This window comes from Paramormyrops kingsleyae, chromosome 7 (assembly GCF_048594095.1).
Source record: "Paramormyrops kingsleyae isolate MSU_618 chromosome 7, PKINGS_0.4, whole genome shotgun sequence".
NCBI lineage: Eukaryota > Metazoa > Chordata > Actinopteri > Osteoglossiformes > Mormyridae > Paramormyrops > Paramormyrops kingsleyae.
In genome coordinates this window covers 11,754,261-11,769,528 of record NC_132803.1, presented here as the reverse complement: position 1 = coordinate 11,769,528, position 15,268 = coordinate 11,754,261, and the positions used below count along the sequence as shown (strand labels likewise).

The 15,268-nt window shown below is 47.5% G+C and overlaps 1 protein-coding gene across 1 annotated transcript; it reads right to left on the bottom strand.

The window, feature by feature from the left end:
- Nucleotides 1-758: 758 nt before the first annotated feature.
- gpat3 (glycerol-3-phosphate acyltransferase 3) lies at nt 759-15,231 on the bottom strand. Its single transcript, XM_072714280.1, has 13 exons — nt 14,801-15,231; nt 13,840-14,012; nt 11,203-11,269; nt 7,825-8,119; nt 7,493-7,567; nt 6,661-6,750; nt 4,703-4,796; nt 3,851-3,966; nt 3,610-3,665; nt 3,428-3,513; nt 3,180-3,308; nt 2,905-2,984; nt 759-2,301 (listed from the first exon to the last, which is right to left on the bottom strand). The coding sequence occupies exons 2-13, from the start codon at nt 13,981-13,983 to the stop codon at nt 1,746-1,748; spliced, it is 1,788 nt and encodes a 595-aa protein (XP_072570381.1). The 5' UTR covers nt 13,984-14,012; nt 14,801-15,231; the 3' UTR covers nt 759-1,745.
- Between the last annotated feature and the right edge of the window lie 37 nt (nt 15,232-15,268).

Here is a 15,268-nt window from a genome sequence, read left to right as displayed (position 1 = left end):
TGCTTTCTTTATTAAAGTCCCGTCACAGTAAACATGTATTGCTCACGCTTATCTTTTCAAGGTTTTTATTCAAGATCATGCCACCCATCCCCATCCATCTCCTTTCTGCACGCCCCCCCCCTTGGATCCCCGAACAAACAGAATGACTTTCCCGCAGTGTGGCGGCCGCGCACCGAAAGGTCGACCATGGGGAAATAATCCTGGATGTTGCTATCAAATTATTAAAAAACTGGAGTCGGTCTTATTCTGATCAAGCAGTAAATTACCCCTTTAACCCCCAGAACAATGGCATTACAGACTAGAGAATTTACAACTGGAATGGCGGAGAGAATGATTATTACTGTTAGACAGGCCAGGTTGGTCAAGGTCAGGAAGATACACAAAAGATGTCCGCTCTCCGTCTAAGTACGTTTAACCAGTGTAACGTGTAGCCTACCTGCGAAGTGGTTTGCTCTCCGTTTCCCTAAAGTTGATTAACAGTCAAACTATTGCCCTACACACCAGTTAAAAATCTGAAATGACGTGAAGTTAAAAGCAGTTTGTCTCTAGCATGCCCATATTGATTGGGTCTTAGACACAAGCGACTTTGATTTGTGCAAAACATCAGTTGGAAGATTTAGGGCGGTTGCCATTTTGAATTGACTTGGGTATTTAAATTGTAATTTAAAATTTGTAAGCAATCATTAGCAATCACTGGAAGCGGCTTATCAGAAACCACGCGAAAAAACATGTTCAAGAGCAGAAAAAACACACAGTAATACAGGTATGTAGTTTTACTTATCGGTTACCAAATACAGGCCTAGCGCTTGTTGTATGCCATGTCCGCGTCAGTAATCGTTTTAGTAAAAATCGATTTGAGTCAATACAACCACAAACAGAAAAATATATAAATATTACATGACTGCCTATTGGTTTATACAAGTTCATTTCATGGCTACTTACATTAGCTCGGACATAATGGATGACAAACGGTCTAATATCTATTAACCTGTTATACACAGTAAAACTTTCGTTCCAGTCAGCATCGATGAGAAATAACTCAGGTCAGTTCAGCGGAATTTAACGAAGGTGGCGCTGTTTGTCCAATACTGCCCCCAGGTGTCCGGTACAAAATAGGCACAATATTTCATTTTAAATTAATATTTAAGTCAATTCTTCACGGTTTCGATTTAATCATTAAAAAAACTAAATAAAACATTTTTTTTCTCTTTTAGCATATTTAAATCAAGTCTGTACAGCAACGCAGAAGGCATTCAAAAAACTAAAATATCTGAATATATTTGATGACACATTTAAAAAAACACCTTTAGATGATTACACAAAGTCTATCAGCAGTGACACCTACAAACCTGTGGACGCAACTTAAACATGCCCACTCATACAGAAAAAATACAGGAAGACTGAAGGCTATCAAAAAGGGGGGAGGTGAGAGTCACGGTACTCCAGTGTCCCTCTGGCCTCAATCATAGGAACACGGAGCAGGATTAAAGAGCTGCGTCATCAGTGTGTAATCACCAGCTCTGGCCATTGGCTTCCCTCACTTACAAAGAGAGACAGCAAGTCCAGCCGCCAGCCATCTCCTCCAAAACCAGCACCAGGGGAAGTTAATCAAGGCTGTATTCTGGCCTGGTTGCTCTTGGCAGAGAACTCCATTTTGTGGCAGAGCTATATAAAAAACCTACATTTCTGCAGAAATTTCCAGTCTTCTGGGTGAGTGCACTGCTCCCACGGACCTGGAATCCCCATCAGCTGCTGCTGTCATTCCCTACGATCATGCTGCTGTCGTCCCCTACGATCCTGCTGCTGCCGTCCCCTACGATCGTGCTGCTGTCGTCCCCTACGATCCTGCTGCTGCCGTCCCCTACGATCGTGCTGCTGTCGTCCCCTACGATCCTGCTGCTGCCGTCCCCTACGATCGTGCTGCTGTCGTCCCCTACGATCCTGCTGCTGTCGTCCCCTACGATCATGCTGCTGTCGTCCCCTACGATCATGCTGCTGTCGTCCCCTACGATCCTGCTGCTGTCGTCCCCTACGATCCTGCTGCTGTCGTCCCCTACGATCCTGCTGCTGTCGTCCCCTACGATCATGCTGCTGTCGTCCCCTACGATCCGGCTGCTGTCGTCCCCTACGATCCTGCTGCTGCCGTCCCCTACGATCCTGCTGCTGTCGTCCCCTACGATCCTGCTGCTGTCGTCCCCTACGATCCGGCTGCTGCCGTCCCCTACGATCATGCTGCTGTACTTCTTCTGCTCCTGCTCCCTGTAGGTGTCCTTCACCTTGGTCCGTTTCAACCCGCCGTCCCTGTAAGCACAGACACGCTTATACAGACTTGCATCACTCTGCCACACCCTCCTCTGGTGCCCAGGTTATGGAATGTGAATGCAGGCCCAGACAGAAACTGATGTCCTTCCCAAATAAAGATCCCCTACGGTCCCCCAGACTCAAAGCCAATAAGATCCCCTGAAGCTGTCCAGTTTCCTCCTCTAATATTCAGCATAATTCTTGAACAGCTTGTCCTGTCATGACTCTGACTAGGAAAAGCGCTTGCACAAAAGATGAATCATACTACATTTTCTGGGTGAAAGTGTATCTCAGAAGATAAGCTTTTATCAATGCATGTGCAGTCTATGGGAAGATGCTAAGCTCCATGACCATGTCCTTAATCCAGACAGGAACTGAATACTTGGTAATCCTTTGCTATTTACAAACTTTTTAAGCACCAGTTGTATTTGAATTGGAGGCATACGCCTCAGTTTTGGCACCCGGGTAATATTTAGCACAACAGCACCACCAAGTGGTGAGACAGTGAAACCTCTAGCAAAACGCGAAGATACATACTGTACATTTGGCAGATTTTTTGATGGCTACACAGAAAGAAACTTCACCACGACCTTAGGCTCTTACCAGGACAGGTCCACCAGCCCCCCCTGATGGGCGATGGCTGCTTTTACTCGGCTTGCAAAATGGACGGCATCTTCTCCTTCCTGCAGAAATATGAAACGGGTAGCAAACGATGAAGACAGCAAAAAACACTCTGGAGGTGCAGAGTTTCTTAGTTCCAGCATTAAACAGATGCAGGTTAGAAGTAAGACTCTATACCGGAGAGCACAATAAATATGATCTCTTGGAAGCAAGAGCGTGGGTGTTGTACTCCTTCCTGTTGCCCCCCAGGTTCCTACCTGGCGCTGCATGGGAGGCAGGTACCACACGTTACACACAATGGCCCAGCTGGTCATCATTCGCAGCAGGTAGCTCACCATGTTGTATTTACCACTGTTCCAGAAGGCATCTCCGAACTGTGGGTCATACTGTAAAGGGAAGGCGAGACACAGCAGGTCCCATCAGAGGAGCAGAGACCCTGCACACCGCGGCCCAGGCCCTCAGCAGCTCTCGAAAGCGCTCCATCCGGCGACCGAGGAAGCGTCACCTTTATGGCCACAGGATAGATGGTCCCTCCAATTTCAAAACTCCCCTTTTTGAACATCATGACCGATGTGTTGTTGATGCAGGTCCCTGGAGGGAAAGACACACACAGAGTCTCAGGACCCACACGGACCGCACCCCCGCAGGAGCCCCCGACGAGGGCAGCTGCCAGGCTACCACACTTACCCTCAGGAAAGATGAGTATGGGAAGCTTGGCCTTATCTGCCACATGATCCCTCAGCCTGTGGAAGAATCAGAGAACCGGCCAATGGTCATCAGCATGGGAAATCATGTGATGTATCACAGAAAAAAAATCCAAAATGGCTGAATTGCTGCTTGGGATTCGACCATGTTGGGCATCCACAAATCCCACAAATCACAAACTATAGGGCGGAGGTGAGAGTGAGGCGTAGAGCTGGGCGTTCACCTCTTTGCCACTAGGTGGCGATCTTTCATCTCGGACCTCTCAAACCAAACATGAGGACAGGCTCTCACCGCTGACCTTTGTATGATTCCCATCAGGCCCCCGTGTACTTGGCCCACCTGGGAATTGTATATGTAAGCTGATGTCATAGTAAATTCACCAAAAACCCTGTTCTGGTGGGATTAGTTTTACCCAGTTCATAAAGTGAGAAACACATGTAATTTCCCCAAATTACCAAAGACAACAGAGATAAAATTCATCTCGTCTGGATGATGGAAATGAAAACATAATCTCCATTTTTAAGTGACCTATCCATTTAACATAATAATCCAGCACAAAAACAGAACTTTTTCCCCCCCCCAGCTATACAGTAAATCGGTGCTGTGTTGCCCCCCACCTACTGTCCACCTCGCTGCAGAGGAGGCCGTCAGAGCTACATGTGGAAAACTCAGGACTCATTCAAGCTCCGTTTTTAGCAGGCAAATGCTTTTTCTGTTTTACACAGAGAGGCATGTATTACAGATACGACCTTATATTATGGCAATTTGGACTGGGCTGTTACTGGTCTGTGATTGCTGAAATACAGAAAGTAATTCATGCCTGAATATTTACTCGGGAGGCTTGTAATAATTACAGACAGTATTCAGACCGTATTAAAATTACGGCTGTCATCGGTAATTGCTTCATTGCATTACATCCCCAGGTAAAACTAATCCCAGCCAAACAGGGCTTAAGACGGATCAGTCAGTGATGGAAATATGCATGTATGAAAACTGTATGGGAAACATCGATCAATCACTGAATGAATGTTGCCATGAAATGTTAGCAGGCGTCTCTGGGTATGCTGGGACTTACCATAGCATAGCATCTGTCATTAGCCAGGATAACTATATCGATCGGTGAGGTATGGTTGGCTACACATATGCCTCCATTCTTGGGTCTATTTTCTCTGAAAGACAGGAAATGATAACTTCTATGGCAGGACAGACTGACTGTCGTTTTGTCCTGTGACGCTTCTGCTCGATGCATCCATCCAGCAGTTACCCAATATACGTTTCAGCAACATCACAGTTAGCAGAACATGTTGCGACAGAGATTTCAGATTCATTTCAGCCTGTGTTCTCTGGTGCAAAGCAGCGGTGAAGAAATGGGCTGGCGAAGCACACGGAAGGCCGACCGAGAAAGGGGAAGGACGCTTCGAAGGGGCTCATTCACACACCAACAATCAGTCATAAATCACCCGTATGAGCACTCAGATTTGGCGGAACTGAGAACATTCTGGGTTAAAGACCAAGAATAGCAATGCAGAAACTTCCATTCTAAGAAAGCATTTTAGATGCAAATTTTGACATTTTTCCCTGAAAAGATGAGAGCCATTTGAATACATCGATGCCTCATATAACACAATCTTTGCTATTTATCTGTATGGTGCATACATGCTATTGGTGTTGCCATCACCCTGGTTCTGGCTTCTGTTATATAACTGACAAAATTATTTTGAATACTGGCAGATATTTTAGCTGCTTTTGTGTCACACCACTCTCCTACCCCTGCTGTGTCATTTTCATGCTGGCCACTAGGTGGAGTCCCCACTAAAGAGTCATTATGATCCTTATAATTTCACTCTTCCTTGTTAATGTTGTTATATAACACCGGTGATCTGTACTACGAAACGGGGTTACTGGCTTATCGGGGTAACTTGTCGGATTTAAGGTACCACAGTTTAAAAGGACTTCATATTCGTTCACTTACATTTTGCCCAGACTACCTTAAATCCAACAAGTTACCCTGATAAGCCAGTAACCCGCTTCGCAGTACAGGCCCCTGGTCTAATGCTTGTAGTCAGGCTATAGCCTATATTTAGCTGTGTACAAATCAGGGGTGGATCTTTCTCAGTCATACTTTTGTTAGCTTTGAGGCTGTAAAACTCCACCATTTTAGGTGTGGCTTCATTTCTGTATCCAGGGGACTGTTCAAAGGTTATGTTGAAGAATTATGTGTGACTCAACCCTGTCATTTACATACCGTATATACATACCGTTAGGCACCACCATAGCCTGACACAGACTGTCAGCCACCTGCTAATGTCACTAGTAGCAAGTAACCAAGCCTGAAACAGACTGCTAGCCACCTAGTAATGTCACTGTCAGCAAGTAGCATAGCCTGACAGAGACTGTTAGCCACCTGCTAATGTAACTGTCAGCAAGTAGCATAGCCTGACAGAGACTGTTAGCCACCTAGTAATGTCACTGTCAGCAAGTAGCATAGCCTGACAGAGACTGTTAGCCACCTGCTAATGTAACTGTCAGCAAGTAGCATAGCCTGACAGAGACTGTTAGCCACCTGCTAATGTAACTGTCAGCAAGTAGCATAGCCTGACACAGACTGTTAGCCACTTGCTACTGTCACTGTCAGCAAGTAGCAAAGCCTGACACAGACCTTTAGTCACCTGCTAATGTCACTGTTAGGTAGTAGCATAGCCTTACATAGATTGTTAGCCATCTGCTATTGTCACTGTTAGTTAGAAGCATAACCTGACAGAGACTGTTAGCCACCTGGTAATGCCACTGTTAGTGAGTAGCATAGCCTGGCTGCTAGCTACCAGGACCAAGGCTGATGGACTGGAAAGTCAGCAAGGTAAAGCAGGTGTAGATTAGCAGTCAGAGGGTAGGGCTATAGTTAGAAAGAAAGTAAGTGGTAAAACTCAGAAAGGACAGTCTGGAATTAGGGCCAAAACACGGGCAAAGCGGGAGCATGAGTAACACTGATAAGGCACTGTGGGCAGGCAGGATTCAGCAGCGGGGTGATCTCACTTGTTGTGGTAGCGGATGGTGGCAGACAGGCCCCGGGCACAGATCCGGTAGCACATGAGATGGACCAGCTCGCTCAGCCAGCTCTTCACACTGGAAGGGGTCACATGATCATTCTAGTGGCACGCACACATGGGCAGGACGGGCACATGGACGGCACTGATGAAATGTTATATGTACTCTTCCCCTTTAGCTTGTTAGGGTTTGATGAGGTTCTCAAAGTCTTTTAAAGCACGCGAAACCAAATTGTCTCTCTGTGCAGTCAGGCGTGAACGGCTGGCATTCCTGCTTTCAGAAGAGCATGAATCTTCCGCTGTCAGGTAAGGAGAGGGAGAATCTGGGTGGGGGCGACATTCCACGTCACCCAGGGCTGTAAGGCTGTGGTTCACACTCGTCCTGCCCCGGCCTGCAACCAGCACTTACACAATCAGGGGAGGGACCGTGTGGGTACAGGCCGCCACCTTCCACGTCCCTGCCCCTCACGCTCCCAGCTGTGTTGGCTAATCACGACAGCACCTCATAAAAGCAAGATTTTACAACCGATAACCCCCCCCACTGGAGTATTATTACACATAGACTGTGGATCTTCCCCTTTGCTGAGCTCCACACATCTACCGTGTGTGTCAGGGTGCGAACACCAGAGCGGCTGGCAGGGGCGTGACTGCTGGTTTGTCTACAGCAGGACGGGGTGTGTGAAACGCCCAGAGGAGCCCACGCCCTTGAGGTTCCAGGTTTGAATCCCACCTCTGCTCTCCATTAGTGGAGTTGACCTGTTCTCCCCAAGGCTCAGAGTATCACAACTGTACAAATGATTGAAGAGAATGCAGAAAATCACCTGATGTCAGGCAGCAGCCCCACCAAGGATGTCCCTGTCACCAGCCAGGATATCCCAATAGTTGCCAAGGTGATCCTGTGGTGGAAAGCAGAGAGTCACATGACCAAGAAATGATACGGAGAGCTGGGTCACATGATCATGTCATTGCATGGAGCATAGAGGAGGCCACTGTCACACAATCGAATGGAGAGTGGAATACATAAGGTTCGGTAACCATGACTACACGCTGACCATGCTTTCCATCGGTTGGATCTGTGTTCACTAACCACAGCTATATCATGTACGTGACACAAATGGCTGTCATTTTTCAAACACACCAGCAGGGGGCCTACCGGAGCGGGGCCAGGACGCAGTAGCGGATGACAACGCCCAGCCCCCATATGATGGTTAGCCTCAGGCTGATGTAGTGGAAGTTGTTATTGGTCCTTGTGAGCAGGTTCCAGGACACCAGCTCCTCAGAGGAGAAGCGCTGGGTGACCTCGTCCTCCACGATGCTCTCGATACCTTTCCGGGTGAAGTAGAAGACGTCGCACAGCGTGAACTTGCCCCTAGAGAGGGACTTGGCCCTGCTCCGGCGCAGCTCTCCGATCTCCTGCTCCATGGAGCCGTCGTCCCTCTGGATGATTCCTTATAAGAAACATGGCTTAGCTTTTGTCACACTCATCTTGGACTCAGGTCACTGCAGGTTGGAACATGTAGGCTGAGTCACCTTTAACCTTTTGGAACAACAACAACAGAAGACTTTCATCTGACTAAAGTTCCCATAAATTACTACAATAAAATCAGAAGCTCCTTTGATCCACTTTATCAAACCATAAAACCTTTTGGCCAGTAGTGGTTAGCGGCATGTTTAGGAGATTTTGAAGGCTTTATCGTAGATTAGCCTAAATTAATTCCATATTTCAGCAGTGATATTTCTCTTTCAGTCAAAATCTGTTTTTCCTGCTGTCACTTCCTCAAAATTTGCAAACGATTTATGTACATTAGGCAAATTACAATGTCACTCAAAATACGACCATAGTTGGAAATGACTCCTGCAGGTCAATTTGGAAACCAAGGGTCACAGATATTATGGCCCCAATATGAAAGGAAAATCTTTATCACAAGGTCACAGCCTGGGATAGCTTTAGCAGCTACAGTAGGGGGTGCATGGACTATAAATACCCTCAGGGCATCAGCCGAAAGACGGCCTTGGCGGGAGATTGCGGGACCGGCTTGTGTAAGAGCCAGCCTTGCGACAGAGCTGTGTCCTTTGCTGTCACAATGTCGGCCCAGCTGTCACTGTACACGTCACAAAATCCTCTGCAGTTTAACTAGCAGGAGGCTGTGAGAACCTGTCGGTACCACTGGAAGACATCGCTTTTGTGCTCACAGTTAAAATAAGGTCATGTAATAATGCGAGTCATTTTTGACTTACAGCCAATCAGGTCCTCACAGAACTCCTGCCTCTCGTGCCAAACGGGGTCCATTTTGATGCCGAATGAGTGTTCCTCAGTATGCGTACTTGATTGTACTTGTGTTCTCGTGTACCTGTTTTGTATCATCTTCCATTGCCAATGACCAGTTCCAATACCAAGAACACAAGTACAGAGGGCTGTAAAAATCCGCGGATGTTGTTCTTGCCCCCCCCCAAAAATCAAAGATGTATCAGGTGCCTTGCCAAGCAACATCAATCCCATGATTCACTGAGCCCCAAGTTCATTCTTGGGATGCAAATTAGCAAGACCGGTCTTGCCAAGACCACAAGTATAATCTTTGTGTTCTTGGTAATGCAAAACATCCTACGCGTCAGTCTTGGGGGGTTTAGGGGTTTCATGATGTCATGAAGAGCAGGGCAATGAAATGACAATGATAATTATCAGAATATAATTTCCTCCGACATCTGTGTGACAGGTGCTCGATGGAAGTTCGATGTGAAATGATGTCACTTCCTGTGACTGCTTGTCAGCACCAGCAACGGAGCGCAAGTGCAGACATGGGTGTAAAAAGAGAAACTCGGGATTTATTGAACAAATAAGAGAATGCAATAGGGCAGGAAGGCAGACCAAACACAACACAGTGAAAACAACGGGGCAGCTCACTGGGAGAGCAGGTAGGTCCAAAGTAACCCATCCAATAAGGGGAATCCAGGGGAATCCTAAGTGAAAGGGCGCGGAAAAATCCACAGAGAACTGAGAAATGTGAGCTGTGGCATTCTGTTAGCGCTGACAGTCAGCACTAACAAAACCACAGTGTTTCGAGAACAGGCAACATATGCACAACACGCACAGCAAGGTTTACTGATGCTGTTCTGGTAAAACACATGAATCACGGGAGCGAAAACTTTGGTGTCTGTGTCAGCAGTCACAGCATCTTTTTAAAAAGGAGAGAAACCAAGTAAAAAGGTGCTGGTGGATTGGCGGTGCCTTCGACACACAGCAGACTGGTGCTGGGTGTGTAATCTCTGCAGAAAACGTGTGCCCACTAAAACTGGAACCACTACAAATATATTTCACAACTCAAAGCACTGCTGTCCAGTAGTAAAATGAAAAATGCAAGCACTCACAGTCACAGACACCAGCAATTAGTGCTGCAACTTTCAGTCACGTCACACATTGGTTAAAATCAGGACACCACATTTTATTTTTCAACACCAGGCCGGTGGAAAACTCTACCACCGATATCAAACCCATCCCCTGTAACGAGCAGCGAGGCAGTCGGAAAAAGAGAAACTAGCAATAAACCATAATATCAGCGTATCACTAGTGTAAAGCTTTAGGGCAAAAATATTATTGTATTATTTAGTTATTAACATTAGATTTCAGTTTCAGTCCGTTCAACATGTAATCGTTTAAATGTCCTGTTTGAGGGGAACCCGTTTAAGGGGAATCCTAAGGGAATTTAAAGCATAAATAGAGCCTCAAAGCAAAGAAGTATTGAATTATTATTGAAAATAATGATTTATGAATTACATCGTGATCATTATCGATATAGACTGACATGAAACAAATATTGTTACAAAATATTTTGCCATGTGGCCCAGCCCTAATGTCATAGGCTACCAAAGAAGCATCTGAGGAGCCTCGTTCATTGACTGAAGCGGAGGCTCACAGCAGCTCATTGGCCAAGGTCCGGCAAAGGAGGGCCTACCACACCAATGCTTGTGAAATCAGAAATGACCTCTGGGCACAGACGGCAGGGACACCACAAGCGCCAACCTCAGCTGCCCTGCTCTAAATCCACACATGGATGCCCCCCCAGGCTCAAAACGAAAGACCCAGAAGATTCTGACATGCCAACTGGAGCCTGGAGTGCAGGCATGCCTGAACACACTGCGGTGCTGTCATCCGCGCAAAAAGCTAGGCCTCCGTTAGTCCAAGATGGCTGCACATACCTACCGATATCAAAATGATCATACAACACAAAACTGGACACAGACAATGAAAACCTGCCTCCATGAACACAGACACACGCTTAAGAAGGGTGCATGTAGAGGAGAAATCATGATGCCACAATAAAACAAAACAGAAAGATAAAGGTGGTAACACCACTAAGTCATAAATCTCACTCAAATCTGGCTCATCACAGGAATGCACAGTGTACAATGCCAGTGGGCTGTCTTCTGTAACTCATTTTATTGGAAGGTGGAAATCAATCTGCTGATAAAAGCACAAATAATACAGGCTATTTGAGGTGATATGTAACAACCCCCCACCCACGAGGACACTCACCATTGGGGACAGTGGCCTTGATTAGGTCCTGCCTCCTGTTGTGCTTCTGGATCCGCAGCGTTGCCCACTGTCCATGGAAACAGGATATTCACAGGTGACTGCCTGACTCCGGGGGGCATTCCTGACAGTGTAGGTCAGTGTAGGTACAGGTGACTGCCTGACTCTGGGGGGCATTCCTGACAGTGTAGGTACAGTGTAGGTACAGGTGACTGCCTGACTCTGGGGGGCATTCCTGACAGTGTAGGTACAGGTGACTGCCTGACTCCGGGCCACATTCCTGACAGTGTAGGTACAGTGTAGGTACAGGTGACTGCCTGACTCTGGGGGGCATTCCTGACAGTGTAGGTACAGGTGACTGCCGGACTCTGGGGAGCATTCCTGACAGTATAGGTACAGCGTAGGTACAGGTGACTGCCTGACTCCGGGCCACATTCCTGACAGTGTAGGTACAGTGTAGGTACAGGTGACTGCCTGACTCCGGGGGGCATTCCTGACAGTGTAGGTACAGGTGACTGCCGGACTCTGGGGAGCATTCCTGACAGTATAGGTACAGCGTAGGTACAGGTGACTGCTGGACTCCAGGGTACATTCATGACATTGTAGATACAGTGTAGGTACAGGTGACTGCCTGAATCTGGGGTGCATTCCAGACAGTGTAGATACAGTGTAGGTACACTGTAGGTAATGTAGGTACAAATGACTGCTGGACTCCGGGCCGCATTCCTGACAGTGTAGGTACAGGTAACTGCCTGACTCCGGGCCGCATTCCTGACAGTGTAGGTACAGGTGACTGCCTGACTCCGGGCCACATTCCTGACAGTGTAGGTACAGGGGACTGCCTGACTCCGGGGGGCATTCCTGACAGTGTAGGTACAGGTGACTGCCGGACTCTGGGGAGCATTCCTGACAGTATAGGTACAGCGTAGGTACAGGTGACTGCTGGACTCCAGGGTACATTCATGACATTGTAGATACAGTGTAGGTACAGGTGACTGCCTGAATCTGGGGTGCATTCCAGACAGTGTAGATACAGTGTAGGTACACTGTAGGTAATGTAGGTACAAATGACTGCTGGACTCCGGGCCGCATTCCTGAAAGTGTAGGTACAGGTAACTGCCTGACTCCGGGCCGCATTCCTGACAGTGTAGGTACAGGTGACTGCCTGACTCCGGGCCACATTCCTGACAGTGTAGGTACAGGGGACTGCCTGACTCCGGGGGGCATTCCTGACAGTGTAGGTACAGGTGACTGCCTGACTCCAGGGAGCATTCCTGACAGTGTAGGTACAGGTGACTGCCTGACTCCGGGGGGCATTCCTGACAGTGTAGGTCAGTGTAGGTACAGTGTAGGTACAGGTGACTGCCTGACTCCGGGGGGCATTCCTGACAGTGTAGGTCAGTGTAGGTACAGTGTAGGTACAGGTGACTGCCGGACTCTGAGGGGCATTTCTGACAGTGTAGGTCAGTGTAGGTACAGTGTAGGTACAGGTGACTGCCGGACTCTGAGGGGCATTTCTGACAGTGTAGGTCAGTGTAGGTACAGTGTAGGTACAGGTGACTGCCTGACTCCGGGGGGCATTCCTGACAGTGCAGGTCAGTGTAGGTACAGTGTAGGTACAGGTGACTGCCTGACTCCGGGGGGCATTCCTGACAGTGTAGGTCAGTGTAGGTACAGTGTAGGTACAGGTGACTGCCTGACTCCGGGGGGCATTCCTGACAGTGTAGGTCAGTGTAGGTACAGTGTAGGTACAGGTGACTGCCTGACTCCGGGGGGCATTCCTGACAGTGCAGGTCAGTGTAGGTACAGTATACTGTAGGTACAGGTGACTGCCTGACTCCGGGGGGCATTCCTGACAGTGTAGGTACAGGTGACTGCCTGACTCCGGGGGGCATTCCTGACAGTGTAGGTACAGGTGACTGCCTGACTCCGGGGAGCATTCCTGACAGTGTAGGTACAGGTGACTGCCTGACTCCGGGGGGCATTCCTGACAGTGCAGGTCAGTGTAGGTACAGTGTAGGTACAGGTGACTGCCTGACTCCGGGGGGCATTCCTGACAGTGTAGGTACAGGTGACTGCCTGACTCCGGGGGGCATTCCTGACAGTGCAGGTCAGTGTAGGTACAGTGTAGGTACAGGTGACTGCCTGACTCCGGGGGGCATTCCTGACAGTGTAGGTCAGTGTAGGTACAGTGTAGGTACAGGTGACTGCCTGGCTCCGGGGGGCATTCCTGACAGTGCAGGTAACACTGACTGGGGATATGTTGGGGGAAGGGAGGGACTGGAAAGGTCAGCAGTGAAAATGGGCCATAGATGTTTTTTGACAGGAGAATGGATGACAGCATGATCCTACTTCGCAGGCTTTCCAACTTTGGTCAACTGGCTGGAGTGAGATTTTCAATTTGAGAGAACCCTGCACACTGATTTACATGCATGTAAGAGTTTTATTATCTTGTAAATAGCCTGTAGGATTTGCAAACTGTCCCAACGCTTGATGTAGCTAATTTTTGGCTTATAATGCAATAATATAGATTTACCAGTTGATTGCCTGAGCATGACTGTCTGAAAGCTTGAGAGTCACGACAGATGCCTGGCAACTCTGGCTTCACCAATCCGCCCCACCAAAGGACCATAGACTCACCTCCAGAGTCTTCACCAGGATCTTCATGTAGATCTCCGTGATCCCCAGGGAGATGCCCAACATGGCCGGCAGCATGATAAGGAGCACCACGGCCGTGAACCACACCCTGAGCAGTACCAGGATGGTACCCCAAGCCTCTTCCATGATGCTATCCCACTGTCAAAACAGTTCTCCTGTGGGTCATGGCAAGAGGGGGCGTTAGCATACCCGCTCCCAGACGCAGTGTTTACCACTCAAACCACGCAACTCACTTTCTGAGCAGGCTGCCAAAAACAACAATGCCGACCCAGCTGGCACTGTCATGGCACGAGTATTTACCCCCTGTTGGTCCTGGGGTCTCTGCTTGTAACCTTGATCCGCTAAAATGCTGTACCTCGTCGAATTACACCGTTGTGATAAATACCGTTCGCCTAGCCGATCCTGCTCTGTTTTTCTTTCACAGCAATCATATCCTGGACAGGTGTGTCTACCTAATCCTGTAAACTAATATAAACTCTAAAACTGGGAATGCGCCGGACTCCTGTGTCCCTACGCACATCTGTTTCAAATAAAAGGGAAAATAACTTACAGTGTCAACAAAATACGATGTCTAGCATTATTAGAAACCCACATATTGTGAGCATAAAGTAAAATAAAATGACAACGTATGACTGCGGCCAGATCGGTTCACTCCAGATCATCAAAAGACATTAAGTTGTCTCACACCCCGCAATGAAGTCCTAGTTCGCCCAACAACAACAATTTCGAAAATGTAAAGTTTTACTATATTCGTAAAATACTACGGTGGAATGTACAATAATTAGAGAAACAGTAAAACCAAAGAGTTAAAGCCATGTTCATTTTAAATAATGTGGATGTTTTATTCTCCGACGTATTCCCAGAATTAAGCAACAGAAGGCGATATAAATCCTACAAAGTTTTCTCTGAAGTAGTTCAAACTTGACGATACAGAAAAACAAACCTGGACAGTCTGTCACAGAGGGAACATGCCTCTCCGCGGCTGACGGGCTCCCCAGCAAGTCCTAAATCCGTGTGCGTATGAACCCCCTCCTCCAGCTTTGTAAGGCGGCTTTAAACGTGTCCACGAACAACCTCTGTACGTGGTTTCAAAGTTCGATCAAATTGGATGAATGCCTGTTATGCGGCCCAAAAGCGACGTCTTGTGGTCAACTAGTGGACGCGACAACGCTGTGAAGCGCAAACCATGATGCAATAGTGCCTAAATACTTAATATTGCCATGCCTACTTCTAATTCAATCTGGTTTTTCCAAAATATTTGTTTTTATACTTCGTCACATTTTATTGTGAGAAGACACCACGCAGTTCTCCTGAGGACTCAATGCATAGAATAGATTTGAAACTGGTTAATAGGCAGTAACATTTTACAAAACTGGGACTTTAAATGCTAATATGAAAATACGTATTAGTG

Coding starts and splice junctions, on each gene's coding strand:
- gpat3 (XM_072714280.1), bottom strand. CDS start 13,983: ATGGAAGAGGCTTGGGGTACCATCCTGGTACTGCTCAGGGTGTGGTTC. Junction 11,270..13,839: donor TCCTGGTGAAGACTCTGGAG/GTGAGTCTATGG, acceptor TTCCATGGACAG/TGGGCAACGCTGCGGATCCA. Junction 3,514..3,609: donor CATACTCATCTTTCCTGAGG/GTAAGTGTGGTA, acceptor CTTTCCCTCCAG/GGACCTGCATCAACAACACA.